This window comes from Dendrobium catenatum, unplaced genomic scaffold (genome assembly GCF_001605985.2).
Source record: "Dendrobium catenatum unplaced genomic scaffold, ASM160598v2 fragScaff_scaffold_659, whole genome shotgun sequence".
NCBI classification, from domain to species: domain Eukaryota; kingdom Viridiplantae; phylum Streptophyta; class Magnoliopsida; order Asparagales; family Orchidaceae; genus Dendrobium; species Dendrobium catenatum.
In genome coordinates, this window is record NW_021319121.1 from 406,292 (window position 1) to 426,563 (window position 20,272).

Here is a 20,272-nt window from a genome sequence, read left to right on the forward strand (position 1 = left end):
AAACAAGACGAAAAAGCTACAAAGATACAAATAGAGGGGGGTGAGAACTATCAGGCTCAGTAATTGGTAGAGGCTTCCAACCAATCCCAAGCCAGGTATGGGCCATCCAGTTTAGAGTAAGAGAGTAGCCAACCAAAAAGAGCACGTAACACCAAAGGTTGCCACGAGCCATAGCTTAAGACAAGTGAGCCCTAGCCACATCATTGCTCACAAACCATAACTTGCAACCTGAAATAAGAAACAACGGTCTAGCAAACCATAACCAGAGAAAGAAAATAATAATCCACAAAGCCTACTAACCAAAGCAACCCACAACCACATCCAAAAGAGACAGTAAGTCATCCAACCAGACTAGCCAAACAACACCACCAAGCAAGGGCCAAGCATAATGGAAACCGACAAGTGATACAAAAACCACCACAAAAAATCCAAAAGTTATTTCCTACCACGTCTGCCCCTCCCACGAGAAGCAGCAGAAACAACATGTTTGTCCTACAACAGAGCAAACTCACCTCCATGATCTTCATCCCCACTAGACTCCGAGGACGAACCAGAACCTTGAAGCCAATCAATTTGATGTCTAACTCCACCCCTGAGTTGTCACTCACATGATAACACAACGCCTCAGGGGAAATTAAATTAACAGGAACATCAACAACAAAACCAGTAACTAAAACAGTAGGTGTCACAGAAAAAGTGACAGTAGGGGCAACCAAACGTGTAGAAGTCTCACCTGCAGGGATAAGAGGCGAAATACTATTATTAGGAGAAACAGAGAAAACAGAGTTCTTTGCACTCACACAAGGAACCTCAGTCTTAGCGAGGCCACACAAGACAAGCACAGAAGTAGCACACGACACAATAGGTTACGGGGTAACGTCACAATTAACACCCCCAGGCTCAGAAATACACACCCGCTGGCCATGGAAAGCCGGAATAGACCCATCCACCTCAGTATCCAACAGCATAACATTAGAATAAGGCCTACCATGAGATTCACAATCAACAGCAGGTGAGGAAGGCGGGAGCTAAGGGGAAGACACATGCACATCTGGATCAACAACCAAAACATTAATATTAAGAGAATTAACCTCACAGACAACACTAGGCTATGGCACAACAACATCTAACCCCTTATCTGAAACCAAGACAACAGAAGAATGCTTAGAGGGAGCAGTAAGAGGGACACCATTTTTAGACTTACAATCCCCCCTCACATCGCCAATAGATTGACAAAGAGCATAAAAAGGGGGAAAGACCTCCATTTCGACCTTTTGGATATAGCCAAACTTCTCTGGGCTAATCCAAACTTTTTCTGGATAGATTTTCATTATGTCAATCTCCACCAGCACTCTCGCAATAGACAACCTATAACCCAACGAAGTGGTAGAATCAACTTTCAACGGGTGACCAAAAATCGATCCTAAGGCATGAAGAATCCTTGGGGTAAAAAGATGAGGACGAGTACCTGGGAAGGAGATCCAAATAGGAATAATCAGGCATTCAACAGAAATATCCAAAGAAGGAGTCCATTTCGTTAATTTCATATAGCAATTATAGACTATGTAAGAACGATGACTGAAAACCCGACTATAACCAAGATCATTCGAGAGCTTAACTAGGATGTGAAAAGAATCAAGCACAATAATCGAGCAATCAGCTATTAGTTTAAGATTGGCAAAAAATCTCCAAATTGAGTCAAGATTCGGACACGGGATCGAAAAAAACTAACAAGCGAGAACTAGAAAGGAGTAGCAAGTGCCCTAATTTCATCCTCGGAAATCCATAAGGATGATAGGCCACGGAAAGACGACAGTTTAAGCTCCGGGAAAACCCCAATAGATGGGGAACCAGCTAAAGCATCGGCAAAAGAATGCAAAAAACTGGAACCAAACAAAAAACGGGGTCCAACATGCGTATAGACGCCATACCAACAACCAACGAACGAGAAAAAAAGCACAAACCAGCACGAGAAGATAAAAAACCGCTAGAATAAGGGAGAAGAAGAACTCCCCTGAGTGAGAAGGCAGCGAAGGCCGTCGAGGGGACGCCTCTAAGCAGCCCTAGAATGCCAGGAGGGACGCCTAATGTATCTTAAATTCTTAGATTATAAATAACATTTGGCCGCACTGACTGGTTATATCATAACCAAGTTTATGTGGAAATTGATACCAAGACTTTTCAACCTTACAATATATCAATCATTTTAAGATTTCATAATTGACTAGATTAGTAAAGAGCAAGCCACTAGCCTAAGCATCGTAGCCCAAGTTTACCTTTCCCTACCCCACCAAATGTACAAGAGCTAAAAGAACATCTCCAACAAGTCTACCTGAAATCCTTTCCACCACCTCAATTAAACTTCTCTCCAACTACTACGTAGGGGTGTCAATATTTGACATAACATGAAAATCCGACTCGAAACCGACCCGAAATTTCGGGTGACCCAACTCGTTTGGAAAACGGGTCGGGTTCGGGTTGACCCAACGGGTTGCCGGGTCAACCCAAAAAAACAATTATAATGAGCTTCCAGCGCTGCCCAAGACTGCTCGCACTGCACAAGGCTGCCCGCACCTGCCCCGACTACCCACGCGGCTGCCAAGGCTGCCCGCGTCGCGTAGCTGTAGTTCGCGAGTCGCGCCCATGGATACCCACCTTGGCTAAGTTTTCGACCCATTTATCTACCCGGGTCGGGTTATGGTCGACCCGATTGAACCCAGTTCAGCTCCGAATTCGATCTGAACCCAACCCGTGACCCGAAATTGACACCCCTACTCCTATGGATAATGCTTTTTAGCCTTGACACACCAACAAGGCAACAATAATTCTCACTCATTTCACTTGATAGTGGAGCCATATTATTACTTCTCGTGTGGGGGAACCATCTTATTAGGCATTTTTTGTTGTCCAACAATGACCAACTACCATGTCCGCCTCTTCACCAAAATAAGAGGCTCTCATTGTGCATGTCACCCCTCCATGCTACTCTTAGGGTTCAAGAATTATGTTTTATTTGGACAACTTTTTTGTTGCTTTTTAAAACAACTTTCTAGTAAAAAAATTTCTTAAATTAGAAAATTTTATACTAAAAAGTTGTTTTAAAAAGTAGTTCGAAAACTATCTCAAACGAAGCCTTAGTCTACCATCCGGCCAATCGTCAAATTGCTGTCAATGTGTTATCATTTCTTAGCTTGCCACTTGACCAGATCTTCTATTGTTGCTAGGGATGGTCACGTATGTCCCACAGGTCAACGTCCTTAGCACCATCTCTAACTAGCATCCCTAATATAAATACAATACATCTTTTGCCTCAAAGAGTGATTATAGATTTTAAATGCTATGCTTTGCAATTCTAAAAGATTGCTGAGATATAACTCATTTCAAGAGAGACTTCAGAGTGGCAACGCTTAAAAATAGAGCTTATATTCTTATTTCTTCTTCCTCAAACTTAATGGAAACTCATCTTTTTCATCGTATACAGAACATAGATCAAGTAGCAATAATTTAAAAATCAAGCTGAATCGGTTGGCTCAATCGTGAATCGATCCCTTGACCGCTTTTGTCCACTACGAAAAAAGTTCTACCACAAAAATGGCTAGAATCAAGTAGTATTAGGGGTCGAATTAGTCACAAATGTATTGATAAGCTGGCAGGGTTTTATTATCATGATCAAATTGTCACTACTTATGACCGGTATCAAGCTCTTAAAATTTAATGCTGAACTAAATAATTTAAGTGAATAAATTGCTAAATCTTAAAAGAATGGAAGAAACCTCGCTCTCTCATTTTTTCCTCTGATTGCATCCCAATTTTCCCCCTTTAGACTTCAATCACAGATAAAACTATAGGACAAACTGAAATAATATTAGAATTGAAAGATTATATAAGATATTTCTTGTGAATTTTCTATATTTCTCGAAAGAATTATTTTTATTTTTATCATAGATTTGCTTGATTATTATATAAATTAAATATAATAACTAAATGATTTTTTTATTACATTATTCTGTTCAACAACCAGTTAAAACTCCTATTAAATTTTTTAACTCAGAACATTTTCTTTTTTAAAATCAATGACCAATTTGATTTTCAAAACTTTGATATTGGTACTGATGATTCAGCAAGGTTGATGCTTAGTTAGCTTGACAAGATTCAATTATTGATTACATGAGGCTTTATAACTTCAAATATGGTGAGTTTTGAGTTGTAGGCAGATCAAATTAGTTGGTATTGAATTTAATTCATGCTCTCATAATTACTTTATTAGCCTAATTGAGAAGAATATAAATGTGTAATAAATTTAGTTTATATATTAAAAATTAACTTAACTTGATTATGATGAAAGAATCCATGAAAAATTAGTTAGAGGAGTATTGTTTATTAGCCTTTTCATTATCCTGGTCATACTCCATGCGGAAAGATGAGTGAGGCGGTCAACAAGGAGAGATTATTGTGTTCGGACACCGGACACAACTTACGTTCGGTATTCACAGTACTGAGCATTACTGAGCTCGGTACTATGAAGTATTGAGTAATGAGCAATACTGAGCTCGGTACTGTTCAATACCAAGTAAGAGGTGATGTGGCGCATGTTCATTGAGCTCCAACATGTCCGGTGTCCGAACCCAATAATTTGTCGTCCACTAGATAAATTCGACGGTGGCGCATGAAGCCGATACTTGACTCACGAAAAGCTTCAAAAGTAGGTCTTTGTGTTTTTTTGGAATTTGGATTTTAGAAGAATAATTTAAGCATTATTCTAAATTTGATGTAAATCTCTGATGTATAGGGGAATGGGGTGGCAACATGAGAATGTCAAGATGGCGGCAAACAATATGCAATACATCGCTACAAAAGCCAAAAAAAAAAATATCTCGGCTTACACGACTGGTATGTGTGATCGGTGAACTTTGTTAATGATCAGGATTGCATTTCTGTTCATTATGTAGAAAAGATTTCTATGGATAAATTGATGTAATATACTCTTTGTTAGACCATCTCCAATGGAAAATCGTATTTTCACTCCAAAATGCCGTGAAACTTGAAAATGTCGCTATTCATCTCCAATCAAACTCCATTTTGCGAAGATAAAGGTCTTTCTCTTCTTTCACGCGTTTCTTGACAAGCTCGGTAGAGGCAGAAAAATAACGATGATGAACAGTGCAACGCCAATATTGACGTCCCACTGTTCACCAGCAAGGAAATAACATAAGTTTTACCATTCGGCTGGAGCTCCGGGGCAACGGCATTCAAACGTTTGGAGTTCCGTTGGAGATGCTCTTAGAGCATCTTCAAGTTTTTCACTGCAAAATGCCGTGAAACTAAAAAATGTCGTGATACATCTCCAATCGAACTCCATTTTGCACCCTTTTGCGAAGGTAACAGCCGTTCTCTTCTTTCGCGCATTTCTTCGGCAAGTTTGGTAGATACCAAAAAATGTCGAATATGAACAGTGCAATGCCAATATTGACGTCCCGTTGTTCACCAGCAAACAAATAACAGAAATTTTACCGTTCGGCTAGAGCTCACGTGTGTTGGAAATGCCATTAGTTGCTGATTTGTTATTTAAAGTATATTCAAATATCTTTAAAATAGATACTCTCTTTAAAATATATATTGCTTATAAGGGAGTATATATTTAAAAGATAATGGACGATAGTTCAAACAGCAGTGGAGTTCAAATAAGCTTACAGCACTGATTGAGTTGATACTAGAATGGCAAACAATTCTCACCCAAGAAATCTCATTAATTAGGCTGCTGTAGCTCAAACAGAGATTCAGCAAATCCACCAAACCTACAGCGTTTCAAATCGATGCCTTCGCAGCCTTCCCATTGGACTCAACAAGCCGCCACATGTACCAGGCCGCAGCCGATCGATACGGTCTCCAAGCCTTGCAGAGCTCCTCCATCTCCGTCGGCTGAGGAATCTTCTTCAAGCCAAGAAGAATCTGCACACCTTTGCGAACGCCAAGATCGCCCACGGGTAGCACGTCCGGACGATGAAGTGAGAAGATCATGAACATGTGAACAGACCAAGGCCCGATTCCCTTCACCGTCGTAAGCTTGGAAAAAAGAGCGTCATCGTCCATAGCGACAATGGCGGAATCAGAGAGAAATCCTGATTGGTATTTGCTAGCGAGGTCATGAAGGTACGATGCCTTGCGAGAGGAGACACCAACTTGACGGAGCTGCGGCGGGGTGAGACTGAGAACGACCTCGGGGGCGACGGAATCTTCGCCGCCGCAGAGGGAGATAAAGCGGGCGTAGATGCTTGCGGCGGCCTTTGTGGCGAGCTGCTGGTATAGGATGCTGCGGGAAAGAGAAAGGAAGGGGGTGCTGAGATTGTGAAAAGAGGGGGGCTCTAGGGATTTGATGATGACGGCGAGCTGGGAGTCGACGGTGGTGAGATGGCGGAGGGCGGAATCGAGCTCGCCGGCGATGGAGAGAGCAAGTGGAAGGATGAGACGGGGTTTCTTCGATGTTTCCGCGGCTGTCGTGGAGGTGGTGGAGGATTTGCGGACCTTTTTGGAGCGGAAAGGGATTTTTCCGGCGACGGAGAGGGCGGGGACCATGGAATTGGTTAGGGTTTCTTCGGCCATCGGTGGATTAATTTTACCGATCTGGCGTAGTGCTTTTAGATCTGATTAATTGAGCCTTATAATTAAGCATCGGATCAACGCCGGCATTCAAGCTTCTAAGATTTTGTACAGGGATTTGCGAACGGTGGTTTCGATTTGGAAATTCGGCCTCTAATTGCGTCTTATGGTATATAAATATTTAAGAGATATACACTATCAAGAATCATCCTGGTTAGACATGAATTTTGAGGTATATTCAAATTAATGATATCTGAAATTCAATTTTGAACCATCCAAGTTCCAATCTTGGCAAACTTATAGTCAAAATGAACATCTCAACGAAATGAATCCAATGATACTAAAATTAGTTAAATCCGAGCCCAAATTAATGGCAACACACATTTGAAAGCTTCATAATATTAATTGAGTGACCAAATAATTTTCAAGTATAGCATGCTTACAGTCAAATCGAGGGGCTCAACGAAACAAAACCAACGAGCTCAATATCGCTTAATTTTGACATATTAATATACATAAATGATTGACAAATGCTCCATGATCATAAAATTCAATATGGGTCGTCTGATGGAACACTCTAAATTTGGTCAAGGTCTTCTCCATAATTACAATCACATCTAGAGCCTATATATTGCCTTAGCTCTAAACACTTGAATAATGAATTATATGATATAATAGATAGGACAAAGGCTAACTCAAATATATCCCTTAAACAAATATTCACCAAAAATCTACAAGGTCCCTTTGGACGAAGCAACCTATAGGTACCAAGAAGAATCTTTCGATCAAATTGGATTGTTCACTGACTAAGTGGACCAGGGGCCATGACAATCAAAGACGATAGAATCATAAGACCTTGATCGGGCCCATCATCATTCCCCCGTCACTCGTTTTAAGTATATAGTGACAAATTTCAAATTCTAAAATTCCTAAAAAAAATAATTTCAAAATTTTAAAACTGGTACTACTATATACTTGGAACTCATTGCCTATCTAATTAATTAAAAGTTCTTTCTTATTATCGAAGGGGTTAATTAACCCCCTATGAAAAAATCAAACCTCAGATCACTAAATCCTCATAAAATAAGGGCTAATCTCTGGACAATATCTTATCTAAAATTCAATTTATCTTCTAAAAATTTATCTCATCAGTCATAACCTAACTCTTTAAAACTCTCCCCAGACTCACATATACCAATTGTTAGTCGAATGTGATGTCTTACACTAGTTGTTAGTTCAACATGATAAAAAAAGTAAGTTGTACATCAATCTAAGGTTTGGGGGTAGATTAGAACCAAGATGAAAAGATAAAACTATATTTATTAACAATAGTCCTTAAATAATAGTATTCACTAAGAATATGCCTTTACAATGCAAAAATTATTGACTAATTATGATGAAAATACTATATACATTACTTAGAACAATCATCATTAAATATGCTTTATGGTGCCGAATGTTGGCCTTTAAAATATAAGCATAATACTAAGTTAAGTGTGTCAGAGATGAGGATGCTCAGGTGGATGAGTAGCTTTACCCTTAAAGATAGAATACGAAATGAGCATATATATGAAAAGGTTGAAATGGCTCCAATAAAAGATAAGATTAGAGAGCTTTGCCTTAGATGGTTTGGTCACATAAAACAGCGGCCTTTTGATGACCCGGTTAGGAAAGTAGAGGTATTAGATTTTACTTATGTTAAGAAAGGTAGAAGCAAACCTAAAAAGACTTAGTTAGAAAATATTAAAAAATGATCTTTCTTTATTAGATTTAAACGAGAATTTGACTTTTAATATGACGCAATGGAGAAAAAGGACCCACGTGGTCGACCCTACGCAGTGGGATAAAGGCTTGATGTTGTTATTCTTGTTTTAAAAGAATTTTTTATAGAAAACTTCACTGAAATTTCAATACCAAATTTAAAATAAATAGCAATATAAAATAAACTTCAAAACTAAAATTCATTTAACTTTTTCATTGAATAAAATTAAAAAAAATTGCGCCCCCAAAAAAAAACCTCTTGGTTTATTTTAAAGAGACATGGAAAAATATAAGTTGGCAACTGGCTTAAGAAATTAATTTAAGGCAATCGCTCATTTAAACCCACTATTGTATATTGCTATTAATTATTAAAAAATAAACATACATCTGTTCTGACCTGCTAGCCAAACTAAGCAGCTCCTAAAGGGCCCAATACAATAGCGACTCCGCCCTGCTTTTCCAAGATTAGGCCGAAGTCGCTGGACCTTCTCCTTTATTAATGTACTTTTCAAAGCTTCGAGCTATCCCTGGTTCCGATGTCACGTCCCATATCTGTAAACATGCAACTTCTCAGACCAAGAAATTTTATTTCAAAACATTTCAGTCTTCTCTCAATTATTTGTGGCTTACTTTCAGTTTCCCTTTGTGGCCTCCAACGGCTAACAAAAATGGATTGTCCTCTGAGAAAGCTATGGAAAAAATGCTTCCCTGTTAACATTTCAAAAGAATATAGATCAAATAAGTAACAGATACTTTCAATGAAGAGCGGAAAAAGGATCAAAAGCAAAAAAAAAAAAACATTTACCACTATATTTATGAATGAGAGAGAAGGAGAATGATTGGAATTGTTGGTAAATGACTTTGCTTGCAAACGAACCAATTAAGCACTTGCAAGTATATCACAAATGGTCTTTATAATCTCACAGTTCTTGGTCCTCAGCAATTATCTTGCTCTCACAATACTGTAATGGGGGATTTACAAGCATGCTACTGGATTCCTATGTATTTAGGTATCTAACATTTAATTTTTTTACATTTACTTGAATAATATTCTAATCTTTGATTCACATCAAAATATCACGAGCACATTTTCCCTTGCCGAGTCGAGCTCGAATTGAGTTCGAGCTCAAGCTCAAGCTCAAGCTCGGTATGTGGCAGTTGAGCTCGGCTCGAACAACCCTTGACTCGAGTTCGATTCGACTCGTTTGCACCCCTAGTGGATGCACATGCAGATGTAAATATGAAAAATGCTCTCTAATCTACATTTTTTAACCTGCCTCTTTTTTGTTCAAGATAAAAAAGAGGCACACAAGAAACTAGCAATACGAAAGCAACACGAGAAAACTTAATTATATAGAGCAAAAAAAATCAGGCTAGAGGAATAACATATTGCGTACAATAATATAAGCTAAAACTTCTATCTGCTAGTTAACAAAAGAACTCTCTTATGACTTGCTGTAGTGATGCTACCCTCCATGTCCATAAGAAGTCATAAAAGGATCTTCAGATCCAGCAAAAAATCAATATTAGCATTGCAATTGCAAATCAGTTAAATGGCTCAGATTAGTAATAACAATTTCCTATTTGACAAAATAAACTTGAATTGCATAAATTAGCATGACAAATGTTTCTTATTTCAGTGGAAATAAATTAGGAGGGCAGTGTCTTCCTCATCCCGCAAAAGCTCCCCCTCTCCCCAAGAAGGCCCCATCTTCTTGCTCTTGTTCCCCCATCAAAATCACCCCCAACAAAATTAAAGCTACCACAAGCTAAACCCCAACCTATAACCAAAGCCGAAACGGTGAAACCCATTGCCATCATCCAATGCATCGCCATCACGGACAATAGCTTCAATACACACAAAAACATGCTCGCATCACACCTATTCATTCCAATCTCAAATCATCCTCACTAGGGCACACGTGGTCCTCATATGAGACACATTGTCGCATCTTCTAATCATTTGACATTTGATCCACAATCAAAATGCAAAAAATTTGGAGAATAGGATTTTTACTCCCAGGAGGGTATCTCTCTCTCTCTCTCTCTCTCTCTCTCTCTCTCTCTCTCTCTCTCTCTATATATATATATATATATTCAAAGAGAAAACCTTGAAAAGAGCTGTGCAAATATCCACCTTTATTACAAGAAAAAAAAAACGTAGTCATGAAGGCCCTTCGTGCCATATAACTTAATCTAAGCATTCGAACCACTAAGACAAAAATATACTAGAATATAACAAAATTATTGAATAAGATCATTACATACTTAAATATAAAGCCAGGTTTAATTTCTCGCATTAAATTAAATAAAAAGGCAACTTTTCTTTTCTCGTATGTGTACTATACCATAAACAAGGTATGCACATAGACTTAATCCGAGTATTTCCTTCTGCTACAAAACAGCAATACAGACTTTGTTGTTCTTATAGGATTGCATAGAGATGTCATTAAATATTTAAAGAGCATATAATGTTTTCTACAATATTGCCATTGCTATTTCTATCATAGTCAAGCAAGCCATGCCAATAGCTTAAGGCCAAAAGTAGTGTCACCATTCACAAAGGAAAAAAAAAAAAAAGATAGTTGAAACTTACAGCTTTAGGTTTTGTAGATGCAACACAAGAAGGCTGACTGTTAGATAGATCCCATAGCTTCACCTGGAAAAGCGTGGAATATAAATTATCATAATGTTCTAGTATTATATTTGGAAATGTAATGTAAAAACGAATATGCATTACCGTTTTATCTGTTGATCCTGTAGCAAGAAGCTGCAAAATTTAGAGAGTACGAGAAAATATTCAAAAATACTTCTTTATCTAATTAACAAACATCCAAAGCACAAAGGACTGCGTTGGAATTGATACATTGGGTCTACATGGATTATAGGAAATTGAAGATACAGCTTTGTCATGTGCATGGAGTGTGAAGACTGGTTTAAAACTGGAACCATCTGATGATCCTATCCTAATATCAAAACCTTGAACCACGCCATTTTCTTGACTAACCTGAAAATCACAAAATAGTTTCAACATAATAGATAAACAAGGAACATAATGATAACTACTTAATAATGTGACTTCTAAAATCACAAAATAGTTTCAACATGTACATGTTTGCATTCAATCTCGAATTTCAAGCATTAATTGGTGGTTACACAACTCTAGAGATATGAATATGGTGTCCTTCAACTACATATTATACAAGAATTTATATTTGAGCCCATTTTTACTCCCATGGCATGTAACATAGTGCTTAAGTAAAATAATAAAGATTGGGACATTTTATCTGACTTCTAACTCTGAGCAAAAATACGTGCACAACAAATCCACGAAATGTAGCCATTATGCACCATTTTTCTTAATCAATAATGTGACAATATCCATCTACTAGTATTTTTCTTCTGTAAATTTCACAAAAACCATAACACCAAAAAAGACAAATTTAGTTTTAAGAAGCCTCAAATTATGATTAAACCATTAAGTTTACTAATTTTCTTATGTTCAAACACAAATTAAAAAACATTAGTTTTCCACATTTGGCATCAAATTTCCACATATTTTACTCAAGGCCAAAAAGTAGCTTCAATAAATTCTAAAGAATGCATTAAATGCCTCTACCCCCCCCCCCAACCCCATGTGTCTATCTCCATATCCGCTTCTTGGCTCCTTCATCTCTTCATATTTGACCTTCTTTATACCGCATGAATACATCGTTTTTTCTGCTCACCCACAACCCGGCCGCTTTGAAAGCAAAACAAACAATCATCATGCCACCTTTATTCTCTCTACCACATCAACGACAAACCATCTTGTTTCCTCTTGTTCACTTTTCTCATCACTCCCTTCCAAAACATTCAAACATTCATCAAAAAGTAATTTAGTGGCTTGGAGGTATTATTGCAAATAAACCAAAGGATACCTCTTATAATAACATTTTCAGGTTCAATCCTATTTAACCTATGACGGATAAGAGCTCAAGAAAGCCCCCAACAAAATCTTATCACCAAGGAAAGCCCAAATATAGTATATTTATCAAGTTGAACATCCCAGTAGATGGTCTTTACTTACACTTGCTAAATAAACCTCTTTAGCTCCAAGCTACCATCATGACCATCAGTCTAACTGAACCAACTAGTTCAGGATTGGCACATGAATTTTACACAATTCACACCCATAGAATCTTACATATTGTGCTGACTGCAAACTATAGAGGAATTTTTCACAAATTGTGCTGACAATTGTTCGTTCATTTTTATGTTCATTCCAACTTATAAGCTTCATATTCCATACGCATTCCAAATCTTAGATTTCCATGGGTTAACGGAGTAAAATAATCAAATGATGAACTCACCACAAAAGAGTGATCTGCATGGGGATCCCATGCCAAGCCTTCAACATCAGCCATAACAGGCCACTTCTTGCTAACCTCATTGATAGATCTCCCATCTACCTGCATATAATATCAGCAAGAAGTCAAGACAACTAAAGATCAATAGAAAATGCTCAATACATAACATATTTCACTGCATTTAAGATCTAATACTGCATTTCAAGCAAAGCCTGCAATTTAGTACAAAGCATACCCAAAGAACTCAATTTAACTACTAATACAAAAGCAAACAGTTAATTGTTAAAATTAACTTAAAACTAGATGAACACATTAGAATGTAAGAAAAAAAATTTATGGAAAAAGGGCTTAATAAGATGTTTTCCAAGCAAGCCACTTTCCTGAACCTAACCATAGATTTGTCCTTTGTCCAAAGCCAATCGCATTTTCCTTAAGTTACTAGAATACATATCTAATCACAGCACTAACCCAAATCAATGTCAGATTTGATTGTCATTACCAAGCCGCACTTTCACTATTACCAATACTTGAACAATCAGCCATTAATTGGCTTAAATAAAGCTATGACACAGTATAAAGAAAAATAATAAACAGACTAAATCACTTGTGCAACCAATTCACAATCATCTCCAATTTTAAGTGATCATGTACTACCCCATATAAACAAAGAAAATGGTTGTCTTCATTTACAGAAGTGCTGTGATGTAGCCTTGGAAAGATGATGAACCAGGATTTCCAAATTGTTGTAGTAGGGTTTCAATGATGTAGTAATAGCCTTTTGGTATATTGATGAAGAGACATTTGAAGTGGTGCATCAATGGAGTGGTTGGCCAAGAAAAGATGATAACCAAGACAGGAGAAGAGCACTTGGGATTTAAAAATTAGGATTGTGGCATGGAGGAGAGTCTGGGCCATTACACTTTGAAGGGTTAGAATAATGTTTGTAGATGTATTCTGGAGGAGTTGGAGGAGTTCATATAGGCCTAGAGGATTTTAAGTAAAGAGAAACTAAAGTTAGGTATAGACAAACCAAATCTCGTTGATTTCACAAGTTTGGGCTTAGTGAATTAGTGAGGTAAGGCTAGTGGGGAGTTTAGGTGTTGGAAAAGCATGAGATTGTTAGGTGGAAGTGTGAAGGTTAATTATGGAGTAGATGTTGAAATTCTAATAGGTTCAGGGGATGGAAGATTGTATAAAACGCTTGTAGGAAGGTAGTAGACGATGCAATGTGAAAAGATGAGAGGTTGGAAGAGAGATTAACAAGTAGCTAATAGATAATTAGTGCTTCCACCAAGGATAAGCTAAAGTAGCTAATGGATAAAAAGTTCACAAAATTTTTTAAAATTATCACTATTTTTTTAAGGCAAGCCTACAACAACAACAAGACTTTATCCCACTGTGTGATCGGCTACATGAATCTTTTTTCTCCATTGTGTCCGGTTAATGATCAAATTCTCATCTAAATCTAATAAAGAAATGTCATTTCTAATATTTTCTAACCAAGTCTTTTTAGGTCTACCTCTACCTTTCTTAACATAAGTCAAATCTACTACATCTACTTTCCTAACCGAGTCATCGGAAGGCCATCGTTTTATGTGACCAACCCATCTAAGGCGACTTCTCTAATCTTATCTTCCACTTGAGCTACTCCAACCTTTTCACGTATATGCTCATTCCATGTCCTATCTTTAACAGTAAAGCCACTCATCCACTTGAGCATCATCGTCTCTGCAACACTTAACTTAATATTATGTTTCTCTTTTAATGGTCAACATTTTGCACCATAAAGCATTGCAGGTCTCACTACCATCTTATAGAATTTTCCCTTAAGTTTAAGAGAGACTTTTTCTATCACATAACAAGCACAATGCATTTCTCCACTTCAACCATCCAACTTGAATTCTACTAATAATATCACCATCTATTTCGCCATCACTCTGAAAAATTGACCCAATATATCTAAAACGTGTGCTCTTATTAATGACTTGATCGCCTAAAATCACAATCCCCTATTATTACTAAAATTATACTCCATATATTCAATTTTAGATCTACTCAAATGAAAGCCTTTAGACTCTAAGGTTGACCTCCATAATTCAAGTTTGCCTTCAACTCCCTCTCTAGTCTTATCAACAAGAAGAATATCATTAGCAAAAATCTACAACCTCTTGCAAATGTCTAGTGACAACATCCATGACTAAAGCTAAAATATATGGGCTTAAGGCTCATCCTTAATGTAATAACTAAAATAGGAAAATACTTGGTCAAACCACCTTGTGTTTGAACACAAGTAATAGCTCTTGCATACATATCATCAATGACTTGAATACAAGCATTATTAACCCCTTTCTAATGTAGAACTCTCCATAACACTTCTCTTGAAACTTTATCATATGCTTTATCTAAAGATTCTAAACCAATAAAAAATCCATATGTAGATCCTCCTTATTCTCTCTATACTTCTCCATCAAACCTCTCAATAAATGTATAGCTTCCATAGTAGACCTACCCAGGATGAATCCAAATTGATTTTGACAAACATTAGTGTCATGCCCGAACCTATGCTCCATAACTCTCTCCCATAATTTTAAAATATGACACATTAACTTAATTCATCTATAATTCGAACAATCTTGTGCATCTCCTTCATTTTTAAAAATAGTAATCAACACACACATTCTCCACTCATCTTGTATATTTTGTCTTCAAATTAATATCAAAAAGTTTAGTGAGCCATGAAATTTCTTCATCTCCTAAGCATTTCCACATCTCTATTGGAATATCATCAGGTCCAACAGTTTTTTCAAACTTCATTTTCTTTAAAGCCTTTTTAACTTTAATTTTACTAATACGCCGATAAAAACAAAAATCTTTATTTTTATTTAGGGTGGTTGGGGGCATTATGAAAAGTGTATTCTCTTTCTAGTTTCCTTCTTGTTCTTTTCTAGGATTTTCTTGTGGGATATCTTGTCCTTCTCGAAGTGGACAAACTTATCTTGTTTTCTCTTGGCTTTCTAATGCAGAGGTTCTTGCTTTTCATCTCAACCCTCTTGTGATTGTTTTTCTTTGCTTTTGGTGGAGAAATTCCTCATTTTTGGGGGAAATTAGGGCAAAACCGAAATTGTGGAACCCTAGGGCGTATCAATATCTCATCCACCTTTGTTGAATATCCTTTTCTAATAAAAGCAATTTTTTATCTTCATTTTTAATACACTTCACTTTGAACTAAATCCTTACTACTTCTAACTCTGTGTTTAGCTAACTTATACATATATCTTTCGTCCTCCTTAATATTTAATCTATTATATAAATCATTAAAAGCAAAAATCTTTGCATTACAAATTACTTTCTTAGACTCCTTACGGGCTTTTTTATATCTTTTCCAATTATCATAATTTTTACAACTAAACCAATTTTTATAACAAATGTCCTTATTTTTTATCTTTTCTTGCACATTTTGATTCCACCACCAACTATTTTAACAATTAATAGATTTTTCCTTTGATACTCCAAGTACATATTTTACAGCATTCTTAATATCACTAGTTATTTTTTTCACATAACATTAACTTCCTCATACATAGATAAAATCTTAAGATTAGATTCTTACTCTCAAAAATATTTTTGTTAATATTTTTAAATGCCCCCATCTAATCCTAGATTCCTAGAACAACAATTTACTTTATTTTTTATTTTCTGCCCCTGCATCTTAAAGTCTAAAACTAATAAGTGATATTTGGTACATAAATTTTCACACAGAATAATTTTACAATCTTTCCAATCTAAATGATCTATTTTTCTTATAAGAAAATAATCAATCTGTGTTTTACTATATCCATTCTTATAAGTGATGAGATGCTCATCTCTTTTTTAAATAAGATGTTAGCAATTACAAAATCATAAGCTAAAGAAAAATCTAATATGATCTAACCACCTTCATTAGTCGCTCCAAAGCCATAGCCACCATGAATGCTTTAAAAATCATATACATATCTACAACTATGTCCGTTTAAATCTTCTCCAATAAAAAACTCTTTTTCGAGAGGTACCATTTGTATTAATTCTTCTAGGTCATTCTAAAATTTTAATTTTAAGCACATATTCAAACCTAGTTGAGGAGCATGAGCGCTTATAATATTAATAATCCTAACATCAACAACAATCTTTAAATTTATAATTCTATCTTCAATTCTATTTATTTTTACAACATTATCCTTCAAACTCTTATATATAATCACACATTCACCAATTCTAGTACGACTCTTACCAAAATACCATAATTTAAATCCTAAACTATCAATCTCATTAGCCTTCTCTAGTTTCTTAAATACAAGAAAAATTTATCTTCCTATGGATCATAATATCTAATAATTCAATTAATTTGCCTATAAATAAACTTATATTTTAAGTTTTTATTCTAATTTTAATTTAATGGACTAGCTCATTTGCCCACATTCGTTTATAATGTGGAAACCCTAGCCTATTTAAAATTGTGCCCGGGTGCGATGCAGCAGCCCTTACTCACTTATCGTTGTATTCAGGCCAAACAACGCGTCGATTTTAGGGAACGCCCTTGCATTAACACAATGTATTAAATAACAAGTTAATGCAAAATAATGTAAAGTAGGTTTTTATATATGGACTTGTAATCAAGTTGAGATGTTTAATATATGGAACACTATCTTTACCAAAGAATTCGCTCAATGTAACAGCTGTAGATAGGCTCTCACATAAGTAGTACACTAGGCTTTATAGGTGATGACAACTAATTGGAACTAAATAAGTATATCATAGACTTTCGTTCAACATTCAATAATCACTGTTTTACTCTTAATATCATCAAATCATGATAAAAAGAAATTAGACAAGTCAAATTAGACATTATCCCTTTGTAGATGACAGATCTACCAATCACAAGTGTCCATGGTTCAAGCTCCAAAGCTCCAAGATGTCCCATGTGCTGAATTCTTAAAGTTTGATCTTTGGCTTTGATACCAAATTGGAAGTAGCATTGGAAAGATGATGAACCTAGGCTTCCAATTGATGTAGTAAGGTGTCAATGATGAAGTAATAGCCCTTAGTGTGTTGATGAAGGGATACCTGAAGGGGCGGAAGGAGTGGCTGGCCAAGCATTGATGGTAGACCAAACATGACAGCTCTTCCTTGAGATTTAAAAATTAGTGTTGTATTGTGGAGTAAAGTCTAGATCATGGACATTTTTGGATTTCGGCAGCTTGTAAGAGAAGAGAAATTAAAACTAGGTTTACGAAAACCAAGATTCGCTGACTGCCCTAGTTTGGGCTTAGGGAATTAGTGGGGAATTCAGGTGTGGTGGAAAGATTTGAGAATGTTAGGTGGATCTCTAGAGGTCAGCTCTGAAGTAGATGATAAAGTTCTAATAGGTTTAGGGGCTAGCAGAGGGAGAGGATCTAAAACTAGGTGCTAGGTAACCTAGTTTGACCGATAGATTATAGAAGGGGTTTTTTAATTTTTTTTCTGAATATAGGGCCTAGAAAATGGTATTGGATGATTGAGGAATGTAATAAAAGATGTAATTCCAATGGTATGAGAGGTTGGAAGAGAGATCAACAATTAGCCAATAGATAATTAGCCCTCCCACCAAGAAAAGCCAAGGGGCGACCACCAAGCTCCAACCCAAGGGAATGAGTTCTCTAATTTATTTTTTGAAAAGTAGAAAAATCTCAAAATAGTCCCCAGACTATTTTTGTATGCCAATTTAGTCCCTAAGTATCACGTTGCTCCAATTTGGTCCCTCAAACATACAAAAATGATATAAAATAGACCCTCATGTTGTAATTGTGATATAAAATTGATCCAAATTTAATTCTTGAACTTTACAAAATTGATTTCAATTTAGTCGGTAAAATTTTGGATCAATTTTGTATAGTCGAGGAATTAAATTGGAGCAAAATTATAGTCTAGCACTAAAATGGCCACATACAAATAGTCAGGGGACTATTTTGAAATTTAATCCTTTTCAAAATATCAAAATTGAATTTCATTCTTTTGGCCAATATTTATTTGTTGTATTATTTCTAATGCTTCAAAATTCAAAATGATAAAAAGGGGAGAGAGCAAGAGAGAGACAGTTTATGGCCAGCCATCAAAGGAGGGGGACGGGTTGAAACCACCCCAACCACCTCCAACACTTAAGGAACTTGAATTTTAAATGGAATTCCAAGCATTGTCCTCCAAGGGAACTTCCTAATCATGCTAAAAACTTAATAAAATAAAGGAAAAAACAATTCTAAGGCCATTCATATTGATTCTATACATTAAAGGTTGAAAATTCAAATTTTCTTAACTTAAATTTTAAAATTCAAGCTCTATTTTTTTTTTTTTTGCAATTGTTTTAAGTTTCAAATAAAGGTTTTTTATTGATGCTTGCTTGAGTATAATCTTTAGCCCTTAATCCCATCTTAAGCTGTAAAGGAAAATTTACTTTATGTTGTACATTACATTGATATCTTGGTGGTTGCATGTTGAACGTTGAATAAAAAAGGGAAAAAAATTTAAATAGCAAACCTTTGCTGAGCTATAAAATCTCTAGTGGTCTATAAAATAAACTGATTGCCGAAATAAAAAAATGCCTCTAATATTAATTGTCAATTCCAAGGGTGAAATGAGGCAGTGATTAAAGCAATGAAATATAAAAAGGTTTAATTAATTTATTACTAAGGATTGAAACTGAAGTCACAATTATAAACAACAAAAGGATTTAACATTAATTACGAATGGATATTGTCTCTCACCATAACAACTGATCTGTCAAAAGATCCACTAAGCAGCAGCTCAGGAGAAAACCGGTTCCATGCAACTGACTGGACCTGTGCATATTGATTTACGTGTAACAATGAGAGAGCCAAAAAAATATGAGAAAACACCTAATGCTAAGAAAATATTTTACCAGATAAATTGTAATGCACTTATGATGCTCTCAGAGATTGGCTAAATGCTTTACCAATCGTTCTCAATAATACCAAAGTACCAAACAGGTGGGAGATTTTAGTAAAGCACTAAGCAGCATTCATAATATCGTTATCATAACCAATCAGCACCATTAGCAAAATTTCTTATATGATTTTGCTTCGCAATATTGTGTTGTATTGTAATAAATAAAGCTGATGCCATTCACAAAGGTGGACTAGTTAATTGGAGTTTACAACATAACGAGTATCCACAATGATCTACCTATCATCATCATCATCATTAGTTTTATGATAATTAGTTGGGGTTGGATCTATGAATCCTCAATTTTCATTAATTCCAACTGAGTAATGCCTGATGTGCCAATCATATTTTCCTAAATCATTCTAATAAATTCCATTCATGTTAAATTAAGTCTATACTCTCTTTCCTATTCATCCAATTCTAATTATATCTACTCATCTAACGTGTTCAATTTCTATCCTTCGTTGTGCTTATCCAAAAACCATCTAAGTATATGTTAAAGAAGCATCTGATTATAATTTCAATTATTTGATTTTCAATGTCATTCTAGTTGTTCCTCTAATGTAATCAATATTTGATTCATCCCACCTACT

The 20,272-nt window shown here is 36.0% G+C and overlaps 2 protein-coding genes across 4 annotated transcripts in view; both read right to left on the bottom strand.

The window, feature by feature from the left end:
- Positions 1–14: 14 nt before the first annotated feature.
- LOC110093803 (uncharacterized WD repeat-containing protein C17D11.16-like) overlaps positions 15–20,272 on the bottom strand; it is a 31,811-nt gene continuing 11,553 nt past the window's right edge. For 2 of the 3 annotated variants that reach the window (XM_020818798.2, XM_020818800.2), the window contains exons 11-17: positions 19,481–19,555; positions 12,711–12,809; positions 11,225–11,365; positions 11,099–11,128; positions 10,955–11,017; positions 8,989–9,066; positions 8,648–8,910 (exon numbers count right to left, since the gene is read on the bottom strand). In XM_020818798.2, coding sequence (XP_020674457.1) covers positions 8,824–8,910; positions 8,989–9,066; positions 10,955–11,017; positions 11,099–11,128; positions 11,225–11,365; positions 12,711–12,809; positions 19,481–19,555 — 573 coding nt within the window. In that variant the 3' untranslated portion in view covers positions 8,648–8,823. Of the gene's footprint in view, positions 229–8,647; positions 8,911–8,988; positions 9,067–10,954; positions 11,018–11,098; positions 11,129–11,224; positions 11,366–12,710; positions 12,810–19,480; positions 19,556–20,272 lie in introns of those variants that run through there. The other variant, XR_003701025.1, reaches the window with a different exon arrangement.
- On the bottom strand, positions 5,620–8,127 carry LOC110093795 (probable DNA-3-methyladenine glycosylase 2). The gene has a single exon (XM_020818789.2). It carries the CDS (start codon positions 6,598–6,600, stop codon positions 5,806–5,808), a length of 795 nt encoding a protein of 264 aa, XP_020674448.1. The 5' UTR covers positions 6,601–8,127; the 3' UTR covers positions 5,620–5,805.

Bases quoted from the DNA above. Each gene is read 5' to 3' on its own strand.
- LOC110093795 (XM_020818789.2), bottom strand. From the start codon at position 6,600: ATGGCCGAAGAAACCCTAACCAATTCCATGGTCCCCGCCCTCTCCGTC.